The sequence below is a fragment of the Acomys russatus genome, chromosome 1 (genome assembly GCF_903995435.1).
Source record: "Acomys russatus chromosome 1, mAcoRus1.1, whole genome shotgun sequence".
Classification (NCBI taxonomy): domain Eukaryota; kingdom Metazoa; phylum Chordata; class Mammalia; order Rodentia; family Muridae; genus Acomys; species Acomys russatus.
Genome location: NC_067137.1, coordinates 110,204,654 through 110,221,323, shown reverse-complemented (window position 1 = coordinate 110,221,323; position 16,670 = coordinate 110,204,654). Strand labels below are relative to the sequence as shown.

At 41.0% G+C, this 16,670-nt stretch overlaps 1 protein-coding gene across 2 annotated transcripts in view; it reads left to right on the top strand.

The window, feature by feature from the left end:
* The window catches only part of Trip11 (thyroid hormone receptor interactor 11), a 71,304-nt gene that overhangs the window by 40,013 nt on the left and 14,621 nt on the right, over positions 1–16,670 (top strand). For both annotated transcript variants that reach the window (XM_051150611.1, XM_051150603.1), the window contains exon 16: positions 10,429–10,528. In XM_051150611.1, the coding sequence (XP_051006568.1) occupies positions 10,429–10,528 (100 nt within the window). The remainder of the gene's footprint in view (positions 1–10,428; positions 10,529–16,670) is intronic.

Below are 16,670 nucleotides of genomic sequence, written 5' to 3'. Positions count from 1 at the left end.
TAACCTTTGGTTAATGGTTCTGGGGGGCTGAGAACCCCAATATTGAGGGATTTGTATTTGAAAAGGGCATCATCCCCTTATAGGACCAGAGAGACACAGCAGGGAGGGGCCTGAACCTGTCCTTGTTTTATCAGGCCTACCCCTGCAACAGTGGCATTAATTCTTCCTGAGGACAGTGACCCAAATGCCTTTCATTAGGCCCTGCTTTAAATGCTCCATTTCTTTTATCAAAGTTTATTAATGTATCTAGAAAGACATTTTTTGTTGCTTTGGTTTTTTTGTTTGTTTGTTTGTTTTGTTTTGTTTTGCTTTGGTTTTTTTGATACAGAGCCTCTTTATGTAGTTTTGGCTGTCCTGGAGCTTGTTATGTAGACCAGGTGGCTAGCCTTGAACTCATTGCCTCCATCTCCCAAGTGTTGAGATTAAAGGTGTGCACAACCACAACTGGCCAAAAGATATATTTTTATTGAACATTTTTGTGTCTAGTGTTTTCAGAATATCTTGTTTATTAGATTCTTAAGTTCAAATATTTTACAAAACTAGTCTTGTTTTTAATTTAAAATGTAATTTATCGCCATGTGTGGTGGTGCAGGCCTTTAATCCTAGCACTTGGGAGGCAGAGACAGGTGGATCACTGTGAGTTCGAGGCCCGCCTGGTCTACAAAGTGAGTCCAGGACAGCCAAGGCTACACAGAGAAACCTTGTCTGGAAAAACAAAAGCAAAAAACCAAAAAACCCCCAAGAAACTAATTTATCATTTTTAAAGGAGCAAAATAAGTCAGAAGAAACTTAGGAGGAAATTAATAAAAATGAAGGTGAACAAGTAAAATAAAAACCAAACAAATGGCAAAGTAACAAAATATAAGTGCTAATGTCCAAAGAGGCTTTATTCTTTCTTTAAAGTCTTTGTAAGAGCTGGGGCTATAGCCCTGTGGTGGAGTGCTTACATAGTACCTGTGACACCCTAGATTTTGTTTCTAGCACAGCAAATGCCACAAACCCACAAACCTCACTTCTTACATATAAACACTATGAAGCTGTGCTTTCTTTTTTTTAAAATTTAGATCTTTTAAAAATATTTAATTTTTTTATACCAAATTTAGATTTATAGATTTGGAATAATACATTTCTATTTACAGGGCTTGTTTGTTTTTTTGTTTGTTTCAGACCTATTCAAAGTTCAGCCTCTAGAAAGCAGAATTGGTAAGGAGTGTGTGTACATAATTTATAGGCATAAAAAGAGGACACACATGTAATTGATTATAGGGAATTGCTACATGATTGTGGGAGCTGGCTAAGCAAGTCTGAAGTTTGGAAGGCTGAAGTCAAGATGGAAGACCACATCAAAGGCTTATCTGGAACTCACAGGCACTGGACATAGCTTTGTCCTCAGGCAGTTAGGACCATCACAGCAGGGGAGAGCTCTGTGAGCACTGGAAGAAGCTGCGGGCCATCAAAGGGATTTTGTCATCTTTGGGGGGCACCCAATCTCTGCTTTTAAGAATTTCCCAGCAGGGCCCGCCAGATTACTCAGGTGCGTGAGCTTTCCTTAAGGGCTTGAAGCACACTTGCAGAATGCTGCCCTTCACACTAACAGTGAGGTCTGTACTTGGTGATAACGAGGGACTAAAACCTATCCAAGCTAACACACCATACAGTCTCAGATCAAAACTGTGGCCTGGGATTTACACGGGTAAATTCTTCAGGATAAGCAAAAAATTTGAACAAAGAAAAACATTGAGGAAGGACTGTATCAAAATGGAGCCAGTACAATATGGTTTAGATCAACAGTACAGAGAATCCAGAAGTGGAATCCAGAATATATTTGAGAATTTAAAATGAAATAGATTTGAACTAACTTTCTTTCTTTCTTTCTTCCTTCCTTTCTTTCTTTCTTTCTTTCTTGGTGGTGGTCGAAAACGTCAGCAGACTGCCTCTATTGCGCCTGGGGGTGGGGCTCAGGAGCTCTTGGTGGCATAGGTCTCTTCTCAGGATGGCACTGGCTCAGCGGACAGCCACTATGCCCACATCAGGGCAGTACTTGTTGTCTCAGATCGTGTTCCTAATGTTGCTGAGAGTGCCCATGCATTCTTGTTGATGGTGGTTCTTATGTAGTAAGTGGCTGCCTCTCGCAGATCTGATCTGTGTTTCATGTCCTCCGTGACCCCTTTGCCATCATTCATGAGCTGCGCTCCCACTGTCTTGTGGTGAACCAGCCCAGTGATCAGGAATCTGGAGCAGTTCCTCAGGACCATCCATTGCAGATGAGTGGACATGGTGGCGCTACTCTCCCTTTGGTGGCCAGAGATGGAAAGACCCCAATTTGAACTATTTTTATTTCATTGTTGAAGATTTTATTTTAAAAATGATATTGACGGGGCATGGATTTAATTGCAGTACTTAGGAGGCAGAGGCAGGCAAATCTTTTTAAGTTCAAGGCCAGCTTGGTCTACATGGGCTTTCCAGGTCAAGCATGGCTACATAGTAAGACCCCGTCATAAAGTAAAAGTAAACGACACTGGCAAACTATCCATTGGACTCCATCTTACACCATATACAGAAATAAATTCCAGTTCTATCAAAATAAGACTACTTACCTGGCAGTGGCGCTGGCTTCTGAGAGCAGTTGTTTTGTTTTGAGTCGGAGTCTTGCTGTGCTCAGGCTGGCAGGTCCTTCTGTTGCAAGAGCCCTCGTCGGACAGGCCAACGCCACCACATCTGGGTATGAGGGTGTTCTGGATGGTGTAGTAGACTGGGCAGCTCTTCTCACATTTAGGATAGGATTACCAAAGTCTATTCATTGATAAGTACGATATTAAAAATTTAAATACAGAGAAAAAAATACCTTACAATAAACTCTATATGTACAGTACAAGAGGGAGGATCTCAATCAAGATTAAACTAAAGAAACTAAGAGTAAAGGAGAACCTCTTTGTATATCCCTTAAAAAAGGGTTAAACAGCTAGTGGTCAGTAGACCAATGGGTGACCTCATTTTCACTGCCCAGAGCACTAAGGGTTCCTATCTACCATACAAGGTGCTTGCACAGACGGGTGGCAAGATAGTGCAGTAGAAATAAACAAGCAGTGAAAACAGTGACATTTTCCTATAGGAGTAGATCTCACTGTTGAGTAAACAGAAAAAAAAAAAAAAAAAAGATGCCCAGTAATAGTTATAATGAAATATCCCTTCATACAAGTTAGCTTACAAATATTTAAAAGAACAGAAACATTTGTTACTGTATTTTTTGACATTAATTTTTTTTATTAATTTCTTCTTGTTACATCTCAATGGTTATCCCATCCCTTGTATCCTCCCATTCTTCCCTCCCTCCCATTTTCCCATTATTCCCCTCCCCTATGACTGTTCCTGAGGGGGATTACCTCCCCCTGTATATGCTCATAGGGTATCAAATCTCTTCTTGGTAACCTGCTGTCCTTCCTCTGAGTGCCACCAGGTCTCCCCTTCCAGGGGACGTGGTCAAATGTGAGGCACCAGAGTACGTGAGAAAGTCATATCCCACTCTCCACTCAACTGTGGAGAATGTTCTGACCATTGGCTAGATCTGGGTAGGGGTTTAAAGTTTACCGCCTGTATTATCCTTGGCTGGTGCCTTAGTTTGAGCGGGACCCCTGGGCCCAAATCTGCCTATCATAATGTTCTACTTGTAGGTTTCTAGGACCCTCTGGATCCTTCTACTTTGCTATTCTCCCATGCTTCTCTCATTTAGAGTCCTAATAGGATGCCCTCCCCTCTGTCCCAGTTTCCTGGTAAGTGAAGGCTTTCGTGGGACATGCCCCTTGGGCTAGTATGCAGATATAAGTGAGTATATACCATTTGAGTCTTTCTGCTTCTGGATTAACTCACTCATTATGATCATTTCTAGCTCAATCCATTTATCCACAAATTTCGGGAATTCCTTGTTTTTAATAGCTGAGTAATATTCCATAGTGTATATGTACCACAGTTTCTTTATCCATTCTTCTACTGATGGACACTTAGGCTGTTTCCATGTTCTGGCTATTATGAATAAGGCTGCTTTGAACATGGTTGAGCAAATTTTCTTGTTGTATGCTGGAGCGTCTTCTGGGTATATTCCAAGGAGTGGAATAGCTGGGTCTTGAGGAAGCCCTATTCCCATTTTTCTGAGATAGCACCAGATAGATTTCCAAAGTGGCTGTACTAGTTTGCATTCCCACCAGCAATGAAGGAGTGTTCCTCTCTCCCCACATCCTCGCCAGCATGTGGTGTCCCTTGAATTTTTGATCTTAGCCATTCTGATGGGTGTAAGATGGAATCTCAGAGTTGTTTTGATTTGCATTTCCCTGATGACTAAGGAGGTTGAGCATTTCTTTAAGTGTTTCTCAGTCATTTGATATTCCTCTGTTGAGAATTCTCTGTTTAGTTCCAAGCCCCATTTCTCAATTGGCTTATTTGGTTTGGTGGTGTTTAATTTCTTGAGTTCTTTATATATTTTGGATATTAGACCTTTGTCAGATGTAGGGTTGGTGAAGATCTTTTCCCAGTCTGTAGGCTGTCGCTTTGTTCTCTTGACAGTGTCTCTTGCCTTACAGAAGCTTCTCAGCCTCATGAGGTCCCATTTATTAATGATTGACATTAAGGCCTGGGCCGTTGGTGTTCTGCTCAGGAAGTTGTCTCCTGTGCCAATATGTTCCAGGCTGTTCCCCACTTTTTCTTCTAAGTGACTTAATGTCTCTGGTTTTATGTTGAGGTCTTTAATCCACTTGGATTTGAGTTTTGTGCAAGGTGACAAATATGGGTCCAGTTCCATTTTTTTACACATAGACCTCCAGTTAGACCAGCACCATTTGTTGAAGATGCTATCCTTTTTCCATTGAATGGATTTGGCTTCTTTGTAAAAAATCAAGTGACCGTATGTGTGTGGATTCATATCTGGGTCTTCGATTCGATTCCACTGATCAACCAGCCTGTTGCTGTGCCAGTACCATGCTGTTTTAATTACTATTGCTTTATAGTACAGTTTGAGATCAGGTATGGAGATTCCTTCAGAGCACCTTTTATTGTACAAGATTGTTTTAGCTATTCTGGGTTTTTTGTTTTTCCATATGAAGTTCAGAATTGCACTTTCAATGTCTTTAAAAAATTGTGTAGGTATTTTGATAAGGATTGCATTGAATCTGTAGATTGCTTTTGGCAGGATGGCCATTTTTACTATGTTAATTCTCCTGATCCATGAGCAAGGAAGATCATTCCATCTTCTCAGGTCATCTTCAGTCTCTTTCTTCAGAGTTTTGAAATTTTTTTCAAACAAGTCCTTCACTTGCTTAGTTAGAGTAACTCCTACATATTTTATATTGCTTGTGGCTAATGTGAAGGGTGTGGTTTTCCTAATTTCTTCCTCTGCAAGCTTGTCATTTGTGTATAGGAAGGCTACAGACTTTTTTGAGTTAATTTTGTATCCAGCTAATTTGCTGAAGGTTTTTATCAGCTGTAGGAGTTCTCTGGTGGAATTTTGAGGGTCACTTATGTACACTATCATATCATCTACAAATAGGGATAATTTGACTTCCTCCTTTCCCATTTGGATACTCTTGATCTCCTTTTGTTGTCTTATTGCTCTGGCTAGAACTTCGAGTACTATATTGAAGAGATATAGAGAGAGTGGGCAGCCTTGCCTTGTTCCCGATTTTAGAGGAATTTCCTTGAGTATCTCACCATTTAATTTGATTTTGGCTATTGGCTTGCTGTATATAGCCTTTATTATGTTGAGGAAAGTGTCTTGTATCCCCGATCTCTCTAAAACTTTAAACATGAAGGGGTGTTGGATTTTATCAAATGCTTTCTCTGCATCTAAAGAGATGATCATGTGGTTTTTTATTTTCAGTTTGTTTATATGGTGGATTACATTGATGGATTTCCGTATATTAAACCATCCCTGCATGCCTGCAAGGAAGCCTACTTGGTCATGATGAATGATATCTTTGATGTGTTCTTGTATTTGTTTTGCAAGTATTTTATTTAGTATTTTTGCATCGATGTTCATAAGAGAAATTGGTCTGAAATTCACTTTCTTTGTTGATCTTTGTGAGGTTTAGGTATCAATGAGACTATTGCCTCATAGAATGAATTTGCTAATTTTCCATCCATTTCTATCTTTTGGAGTAGCTTGAAGAGTATCGGTATTAGCTTGCCCTTGAAGGTCTGGTAGAATTCTGCACTGAAACCATCTGGACCTGGGCTTTTTTTGGTTGGGAGACTATCAATGATTGCTTCTATTTCTGTAGGGGAAATGGGACTATTTAGCTTGTTTATCTGTTCTTCACTCAACTTTGGCAAGTGAAATTGATCAAGAAAATCGTCCATTTCCCTTAGATTTTCAAATTTTGTGGCATATATGCCTTCAAAGTAGGGTCTTATGATTCTTTGTATTTTTTCACTGTCTGTTGTTATGTCTCCCTTTTCATTTCTGATTTTGCTGATTTCTATACTGTCTCTCTGCCTTTTAGTTAGTTTGGCTAACGGTCTGTCTATCTTGTTGATTTTTCTCAAAGAACCAGCTCTTGGTTTTGTTGATTCTTTGGACTGTTTTCTTAGTTTCTAATTTGTTAATTTCAGCCCTGAGTTTGATTATTTCCAGACATCTACTCCTCTTGGGTGTTTCTGCTTCTTTTTTTTTCTAGGGCTTCCAGTTGTGTCGTTAAGATGCTTATGTGCAATGTTTCCAATTTCTTTTTAAAGGCACTTAGTGCTATGAATTTTCCTCTTAGCACTGCTTTCAATGTATCTCACAAATTTGAGTATGTTGTTCCTTCATTTTCATTGAATTTCAGAAACTCCTTGATTTCTTTCTTTATTTCTTCCCTGACCCAGGTGTCATTTAGCAGAGAGTTGTTTAGTTTCCACATATGTGTAGGCTTTTTAAAAATTTCTGTTGTTGTTGAATTGCGGCCTAAAACCATGGTGATCAGATAGGATACAAGGTATTATTTCTATCCTCTTGTATCTATTGAGGCTTGCTTTGTGACCTATGATGTGATCGATTTTGGAGAAGGTTCCATGGGGTGCAGAGAAGAAGGTATATTCTTTCTTGTTTGGGTGAAAGGTTCTATAGATATCTCTTATATCCATTTGACCCATGGCATTGGTTAATGATGTTATATCTCGGCTTAGTTTCTGTTTCAATGACTTATCCTTCAGTGAGAGTGGGGCGTTGAAGTCTCCCACTATTATTGTGTGGGGATCGATGTGTGGTTAAAGCTTTTTTAGCAGATCTTTTACAAATGTGGGTGCCCTTGTACTGGGAGCATAGATGTTCAGAATTGTGATGTCATCTTGGTTGACTTTACCTTTGATGAGTATGAAGTGTCCTTCCTCATCCCTTTTGATTAATTTTGGTTGAAAGTCTATTTTGTTCGATACTAAAATGGCTACGCCTGCTTGCTTCTTGTGACCATTTGCTTGGAATATTTTTTTCCAACCTTTTACCCTGAGGTAATGCCTATCATTATGGGTGAGATGTGTTTCTTGAATGCAGAAGAATGTTGGATCTTGTTTGTGCACCCATTCAGTTAGTCTGGGTCTTTTTATTGGAGAATTGAGACCATTGATGTTGAGAGATATTAATGACCAGTGACTGTTAAGAGTCTTAATTTTGATGTTGTTTCCAGTCGAGCGTTTGTGTAGTTGTGTTTTTGCCATGGGATAGTTATCTAGTTCCTGAGTAGTTTTGGTTGTAGCTTGACCCTTTGGGATGGAGTTTTCCTTCTAGTACCTTCTGTAAAGCTGGATTTGTGGGTTGGTACTGTTTGAATTTGTTTTTGTCATGGAATATTTTGTTTTCTCCATCAATGGTTATTGGTAGTTTTGCTGGGTAAAGTAGTCTGGCCTGGCATCTGTGGTCTCTTAGGGTTTGCAGGATCTCTGTCCAGGCCCTTCTTCTGGCTTTTATAGTCTCTGCTGAGAAGTCGGGTGTAATTCTGATAGGTTTGCCATTAAATGTTATTTGGCCCTTTTCCCTTGCAGCTTTTAATATTTTTTCTTTGTTCTGTATGTTTTGTGTTTTGATTATTATGTGACGGGAAGTTTTTCTTTTCTGGTCAATTCTCTTTGGTGTTCTGTAGGCCTCTTATATGTTTATAGGCATCTTTTTCTTTAGATTGGGGAAATTTTCTTTCATGATTTTGTTGAGAAGAGGTTCTGGGCCTTGGAGTCTGATATCTTCTCTTTCTTCAATGCCTATTATCCTCAACTTTCTTCTTTTCATGGTGTCCTTAATCTCTTGGACGTTTTGTGTCAGGAGTTTTCCAGATTTGGCATTTTCTTTAATGGTTGCTTCAAGATCTGTGATTGTATCTTCTAGACCTGAGATTCGTTCTTCCATCTCTTGGATTCTGTTAGAAAAGCTCACCTCTGTGTTGCTCGCCTTCTTCTCTGAGGTCTCACGTTCTCGTTTTTCTTCTGTCTGTGTGTTTATCATTGAATCCATTTTCATTTTCAGATCTTGAACTGATTTTTTGATTTCTTTCATCTGATTGTTTGTATATTCCTGAGTTTCTTCCATTGCCTCTTTATAGGTCTTCAGAGCTTGAACTGTTTTATTTATTTCTTTCATCTGGTTGTTTGCATTTTCTTGCAATTTTTCCAGTTCCTCTCTATGTGCTTCTTTTATGTCTCTCACCTGTTTGTCTGCGTCTCCCTGCATTTGATTACGAATTTTATTTGTGTCCTCCATTATCATCCTCATTACTAAGGATTTGAGGTCATTTTCTTGTATTTTCGTTGTATTCGAGTTCTCTGAGTTGTTTTCTTTGGGATAGCTGGAAACTGGAGATGCCATGTTGTTTTGGGGGTTTTTGCGTATGCTTTTTCGCTGTCCTTTAGACATCTTGCCGACTTTGTTTTTGTTGGGTAGCTTCCAGAGTTGGATGGAGGGAGTCTGATGATAGATTCACTTGGTTTCTCACAATTTCCCTAGGCTGGAAGCTCTAATGCTTCAATGGTGTGGATGTTAGGAGGTTAGCCCTGTTGTTTTGGATTCTCACAGCCAGTGATCCTCAGCTCCCCTGTGCTGTGGGTCCTGCAATTGTTCTGGGTCTCTGAATGAGTGTTGGGTCAGGCCAAGGTATCCACAGCCTTCTGTGTCCCCTGCTAAGTCCAGCCAGGGACACTGGGCCCGAACCACGGACCGAACTCAGCTAGATTCTCAGGGCCTGAACCGTCTGCCAAGCTCAGCTAGGGATTCTGGGCCCAGAATGCACACAGGGTCCAGCCAGAATTTTTGGGCTGGGACTGCCCACCAAGCTCAGCTAGGGACTTTTGGCCCAAAGTGTGTGCTGTGGTCAGTTATTGACTCAGGGCCCGACCTGTCCGCCAAGCTCAGCCTGGAATTCTGGATTCAAACTGCACACTGTGTCCAACCAGAGTCTTAGAGCCAGTGGAACTGAGTGCTCCGCCCAGCCTGCATCACAGCAGGAGAACTGTGGCTGAGCTGAGCCAGCGCGGGTGGTGGAACCAAGTGCTCTGCCCAGCCTGCATCACCACAGGGGAGCTGCTGCTGAGCTGAGGTGGTGCCTAGGGTGGAACTGAGTGCTCCGCCCAGCCTGCGCCACAGCAGGGGATCTGTGGGTGTGCTGAGTCAGTGCGCCAGGCAGAACTGCTTGCTGAACTGAGCCAGCGCGCCAGGCAGAAATGCTTGCTGAACTGAGCCAGCGACTCCACGGCACTGCGCACTGAGCTGTACCCGGGACTCTGGGGCTGAAGTGTCCGCCAAGTCTAGTCTGGGTCCCAAGGCACCACGTGACCCAAATCCTGCCCCGAGTCCCCTCTCCCGCAGCAACTTCCACCGGCCCCCACACCAATCGCCTCCACAGGAAGGCTCTGAGCTGCAAACCTCAGCCACCGCCGCTGCTGATTCTGGTGCCGCTGGTGTCGCTGCTGCTGCTTCCTCTGCCGCTGCTGCTCCGATCCGAGAAAATCCGCACTCCTCTTGTGTGCAGGGGCACGCAGGTCCTCCGCACCCTGATCCCTCCGAACCGTGGAGCACTCCTGCTGCCGTGGTGTGGGGACCCCGGTGTTCCTGGCTCAGAAACCTGTGCAATTCCCTGAATTGTTCACTGGAGCCTCCAAACACGGTCCACACTGCTCGCCGCCATCTTGGATCTCCCCTGTTACTGTATTATTGATTTTATTTATCTTTTTAATTTTTTTTTTTATCTTGTTACTGTTACTTTAAAAAAGATGTTACTTTTAGTAGCATCTTTAGTTCTCTAAAAGGGCAGTGATGCGTTGTGAAGGAGTGTGTGTGCGGTTAGTAGGTCGCACAAACGTGCCCATCATCACAGAGGTGCAATTTCATCACTGACTGAACTGGGATTCTGAAGTATCTCCCAGCCCTGTGGTTTGCAGGACACATTGCATATTGTTTTAAAATAAACTTTCCTTCCCCAGGAACGTTTGGATGAAGCAAACGCTGCACTGGATTCAGCATCAAGACTTACAGAACAGTTAGATCTAAAAGAAGAACAAATAGAAGAACTTAAAAAGCAAAGTAGGTCTTTTTCCTTTGTTATCTCCAACTGTGCTTATGTTGAGTTGGGTGTAGTCTTGGGCCATACATTGGCACAGCTGAGTAAGGCTAGGGTATTTGATTTCCACTTCTCAAACTTTTATTAAAGTTTGAATCTACGGAAGCCAGAGTCATTAGGATCTCCGTGGCTGCCCCGTTCGTTCTCCTGGATCTTGAGGTATGACTGTTGTGTTGGTGGTTGTTGCCCTGTTGATCGCGGAGGCTGGTTTGACTGATGCAGTGTGTATGGTTTTTGCCGTCTTGCTGATAGTTGATGCTACAGCTGAAGCCGTCTGACACACTAGAGAGGATACGCTCTCAAGAGAGATACTGGGTGACTTTCTGGAAAGGAATGGCTGAGTGCAACCTACTAAGTTTATGGTTGGGATAGGAACTCAATTCCTTTGGGTTTGGTGCTTGTAATGTATCTTGTAGTTCTGTCAGTTCTCTAAAGTTGATGTAAAGTTGCTGTAGTTGAACCTTGCACGATAGGGTGGCTCACAGGGCTTTGCTAAGCCTAACAGCTGACAGTGATGGCATATCATTAAATTTAATCTCTTGTTTAGGGGTAGCCACTTGAAGTGTCTCTGGGGCTGTGTTTAGTTAGTAATGATTTGAAGTGACTGGGGAAATGGTAACAGAGCCTAGACATCTGTATTGCCTGTAAATGATGTCTCTGTTGTCATAGCAGTAACACAACAGTTAAAGAATTAAGAAATATATACCATGTGTCACACATTAGAAAGTACAAGTAGAAGTAGATGGAACAATGACATGGACACTCAGGAAATAAGCCCACAAGAAGCACAAGCCCACAGGTACAACCTAAGTAACTTGGCCTGGATCCCCCAGGGGTTATAACAAAATAGTAACAGATGCAAGGAAGTTGGCATTGTTGGGACAACTTCGCTAAGAGGCTTTGTTCAAAGTTTTTATTTCATAAGAACTGATCAGCATAGGAACTCTGAATCTCAAGTAGGCCTGGAAATAGGCAGTAAGGAAACAATCCAGAGTGAGTGTCTGTTATGGACAGTTGACCTGACAAAGACTATAATGTTTGTTCCTTACTCATTTGCCATTTATAATCAACTCCAAATGTATAGTATCGGTCTTCTTTTATAGATTATAGAGTGAGATTTCCATGCAGGTCTCTTTACTTATACCAAAGCTTTGCTCTTCCCATGTATTCCTGTCAAGGACATGGGTGTTTGTGAAATGTCTGTCTTGGCTTTTGCTCTCTTTGTTTCCCTTGGAGTTGCAGTGGTAGCCTCTTTACTGTGCCCTCACTGTTGAAATGGCTTCCTTAATAAGGGGAAGTATGCATTGGGAAAATAATCTAGCTAGGTAGAAAGCCAGTGTAACTGCAGTGTTAGTTGGAAGACGTGTGGTAAACTAAAAGAACACAGCACCTAAAGGGTTAGCCAAGGCTTTCCTGTCCTAGAGCCATCAGTGGAGGCAAAAGGGTGAGGTTTGCACCAAATCACTGCGCTGTCACAGCTTGGCACCATGTGCCCTGATGTCTAAGGCCACATCCCTTTTAGACATTGACCTATTACATTCCTAGTAGCCTATGGTCAGATAAGGAAGAGACTGTGTCTTGCTGTAGTATTTGGTATTTGCTCAAGCACCTATTTTTCAGTTTTCTTCATTGTAGCTGGTAGGGCAGGTGGCCTGGGTTACTGTTTGTATAAAACATAATGAATAATCATTATTAATAAGTAGGAACTTTGGGCTCATTCTAGGGAGTCAGTGTTAGAAAGAAAACTTGCTTATTTGCTTGTACAGCTGCTGTATGAAAAGACCCAGGGCCCAATGTGGCACAGACAGGAAGGGGAACACGGAGACAGTTGGTTCTGTCATGTCTTTAGATTTTTCTTGCCTTTTATAGCTTCTAACAGTGTTTTCTTACATTACCTAAGCGCCTAGAGCCACTTTTATATCTCTAAGCACAAAAGTGATATTATTTTCTCTATGCTGTGTTCTTGATTTGATAATATAAATAAATTCTTGATTGGCTTACTTATTTCCAAAAGCATCCCTGTATGTTTTTATAAGTCATTAAGTACTTTACATGTTGATTGATGTTGTAATACTGTACTTTATTTTTAACACAAAAGTTGGCCAGACAGGAACAGTTTTTGCCAGGAGAAACAATTTTGAAAAAGACAAATTAGTTTTTGTTGCAAGAAAATACACAGAGCCTTGAATTGTAAAGGAAAGTGTTGTTTTATTTCTAAGCGTCTGTAGACTAATGATTAGCCGACACACTGTTCAACATTTAGACAATATTAGGAAATTTACTTTAAGAAGTGATGTTTTATTCAGAATGGTTGATTATATCATTAATACCTAGATGGGATTCAGTCTAGCCAAACATAAGGGAAGGCTGGTTACATCTGACCCCAGTGTTAAGGCAGTAGAACATAGACACCATCAGTTCCTCTTGGAGCATGTGGTTGCTGATGTCAGGGACCGGCAACCATAGTTAGAAATTGCGGACATTATGAGCACTGTGTGAGAAACATGAGGACAGATGCCTGGTGGCTCCTGATTGGTAAGCACCTAATAAAGACCAGCTGCTTGGCTTCCTGTTGGCTGCTGTGTAGAATACTAGATAGGCCCTTTTTCAAAGAGTTGAAATGGACATCATAAGGTGGTAATTTTAGACTCTTGTGCACAGCAGTGGCCTTTAGTGGCATATCTAGTTCCTCTAGGACACTGTTAAGGGGAAGTGTTAAGGCACTAGTAGGATTTCACCTACAATTGTGAAAATGGTTTAAACCATAAGCACTCGTTAAGCTAACTCATCTCCCATGGAGAGAGCCTGTGGATGCTGTGTTTGGTAGGCAGTGTTGGCTGCACTACTGTTGGCCTTCCCTCTGGAGATTGTTCTTTTGACATTTCACCTGCAATGTCCTTTTTAATTCAGTGCCAAAGGCTGCTCTCACGTGCTGTCCTGTACTTTCTATAGTCAGTGCGCCAGTCTATCAAGTGAGGAGGATGGGGTCTTTGTTCTTAGTTCATTGGAGTTGAGAATTCCTGTAGACTTGTTATGGATGAGAAAAATCACCTGTGTAAACCTAGTATAGCTGAGCCATTAAAAGATAGCCTGTCATGTATGTAGGTAAGTGCTTTCTTTCTCGGTTTTCTTCATTGCCTTTAAGATAAATTTCGCTTAAATGAAAATTATTAGATAAATTGAAATGGGAAGTATAAGATGGTTTTGGATTTGGTAACTAATACTGAAAAGCACTGGCTTTCGTGGTATGCAAAAAATAAAAAGTGCATTTTCGTAAGCAATAGAAACTAAGTGTAGCATCAAGAACATCTTTTGTTCAGCCTGCTAGTTTACGCCTATGTCTTCACTGTCTCTACGCTAAGGATAGAGCCCGAGGGCTTGTGTGCTAGGAAAGTCATGTGCATCCCAAGCCCTATACTTGTACCTTAAAAGCTTTCACAACTAATTTTTAAAAATAGTTCGAGGCTACCCTTTAAAATGTCTTGTATGAGTTGAAAATGGAAATTGTTCCTTAGAATATTTTAAAAAAGAAAGTTCAGAGTATGTGTAAAATGAGTCCCAGTAACGCTTTCTGTAAAATATGAAGCAGAAAAGCACGTTTTAAAGCTACAGAGACAAAGGGAGGTTGAAATGTTTCACATGGAACTACCTTTATGATGCTGAATGGTTGAGTTTTTATTTTAAATAAAAACATTCCATTTTCCAAGACATGATTTATACAAGAAAACATATAATGTCCTGTTGAACATAAGCCAAATACATTCCCAGACGCTTTGTTACCCAAGCCTTTTGAGAGAGTTCTTACAGATGGTTTTGGCAGAAGTGGTGGTTTTGGAGGAAACATATAAGAAGTGCCAGATGCAATTTTCTGAATTGCCATAAATGGTTAAGAGTTATTTGTAATGATATAAGCATCTGGGTATGCTCAAAAATGCAAACATTTAAATTAAGGGAAAATAATATTAGGTAAATAAGCTATTTTGTACTTTGTTACATTTTTAATGAATTTGATAGGAATATCTAAACTGAACAATGTTTTAGAAATTACAATTGAAAACTAATTTCTATAAACAGAAAGGAAATGAATTATGTACTGATGAGAATATTTTATCTCCTTTTTCTGAGTAATGGCTGAATCACTCAATATGTAATGTATTTTATTTATCCTTTCCAGAGAACACCATCCATTCATTCATTGTTATAGCAAGTATCATTGTTTATGTCTTGAGTTCTGAGCACTACTGAGGCCCTGTGAATAAGTAGGTGACAAAAGTCAGGCCTGAGGGGAAGAAGACATGTAATCAAGTACATGCTCCGAATTGTTTTGAAAGAGCCAGAAGTGATGGGCATGTGCAGGACCCAGCGGGCAGCTGCTCGTGTAGGCTCACAGGTGTCACAGCGTGCATAAGGACTGTGCAGGCCCAAGCCAGACAAATCCCTGCAGGCAGTGGGAAGTGAGTATGAAGCGCCAACCCTGGCTGAGGAGCTGTTGGCAGCTGATAGCCCTTGTGAAATGAGTTGTTTTTCTTTACAAAATATATGGGCAGCACACATTGGACTTAATGGGTTATAAATAAAATGATACAGAATAAATTATATGGAAACTTTTTCAATTAAAAAAAGGAAAATAGATACAAGTTGGGTGGATAGAGGAGGGGTAGTGGATCTGGAAGAATCTGTAGGAGCAGGTAAATGAAATCAAAGCGCATTGTCCACAATTATACAAGAACTAATTTTAAAATATTTAATAAAGAAATTGTTTTGAAAGAGCTGTCCATTCTCCTTGGTAATAGTGGTTTGGGGGTGGGTAAGAAAGATTAGCTAGTGACTTAACTTTTCTTACATGATGGATACATAACAGGCTAAGTAGATGGGTAGCTAGGGAAAATCATTCTAGATGGAGGGATCACATGAAGTGAGGTGGCATACTCTAAAAATGTTTAAAGAGAGGAGCACGCGTGAGTGTGCATGGTGTGGTTGGTGGGTGTGTTGGTATGGAAGGCTGGGAAGGTAGAGGTGAAAGTGATTTGCTGTATGGGGAAATGAAACTCAGCCATGAATCACGAGCAGACTGTAGACTGTTAATACCAAAACAGTAAAGGAGATGGGCACAGGTGGGGCCAGCCTGTAGCCATTGCAGCATGCTGTTGTTCTCCGAGTGGAGAGCAGCACCATGGGTCATTGCCCCACAAAGTAATCTTGTCATGTTTTAAGTAAGCTAACAGTTACGTGTTAGGCTGCACTCATGGCTGCTCATGGCTACAGATTGGACAGGCCTGGTAAACACTGGTGAGTTAAAGTGTTTCTTTTGTGGGCGGTGGATTCTCAGCTCAACTCCATGATTGCTGCACTAGCTTGTGAGCCCAGTGCTGCAGATCTTACGTCTTGTAAGGGTCAGTGAACTCTGGATTCTGATTTCATAGATCCCGGCTTTCTATCATGATGCTTCATGAGAGCTTTGTAAAAACTATGTGGTCAGAACAAGTCACTTCCTGGGGGCATGTTGTGGAGGATTCGCAATAGGAAGCTTTCAGAGTGAGACTGGTGCTGAGTCCCAGATCACATTCTGCTCTTAGAGGGTTTGCTATGGAACCAATATTCACTAAGTGGAGAAAGTATTGTAGCTTCACTTTTCAGGGATAAAATTGCAGCCCTTCTTTTCGGGATGTCTTGTCTATACAAAACTTTAAAAATATATGTATGCATACACACACACACACACACACACACACACACACTCACTATACAAGTATGCCTTTAAAACTTTATATATAGAAACTGTAAATTATCTTAACTGGTAATAAAAGGGATTAATAGACAGGGACTAATCGAAAGGGAAAGCATATTTGATTTGTTGGCATTAAAAACAATATATTTGCAGGGGCTGGAAAGAAGGCTTAGTTAATAAAGGGCCTATCACGGGAGTGTGAGGACCTGAGTTCAGTCATGACCCACATAAAAGCCAAGCATATTGGCTCACCTGTAATATCAGTGCTGGAGAGGCTTAGACAGAAGGATCTCTGAGTTATAGTGGCCAGCTAGTACAGAAGAGTTAGTGAAATTGAAGTTGGTTCAGTGAGAGACATCTGAAAAAATAAGTTATTT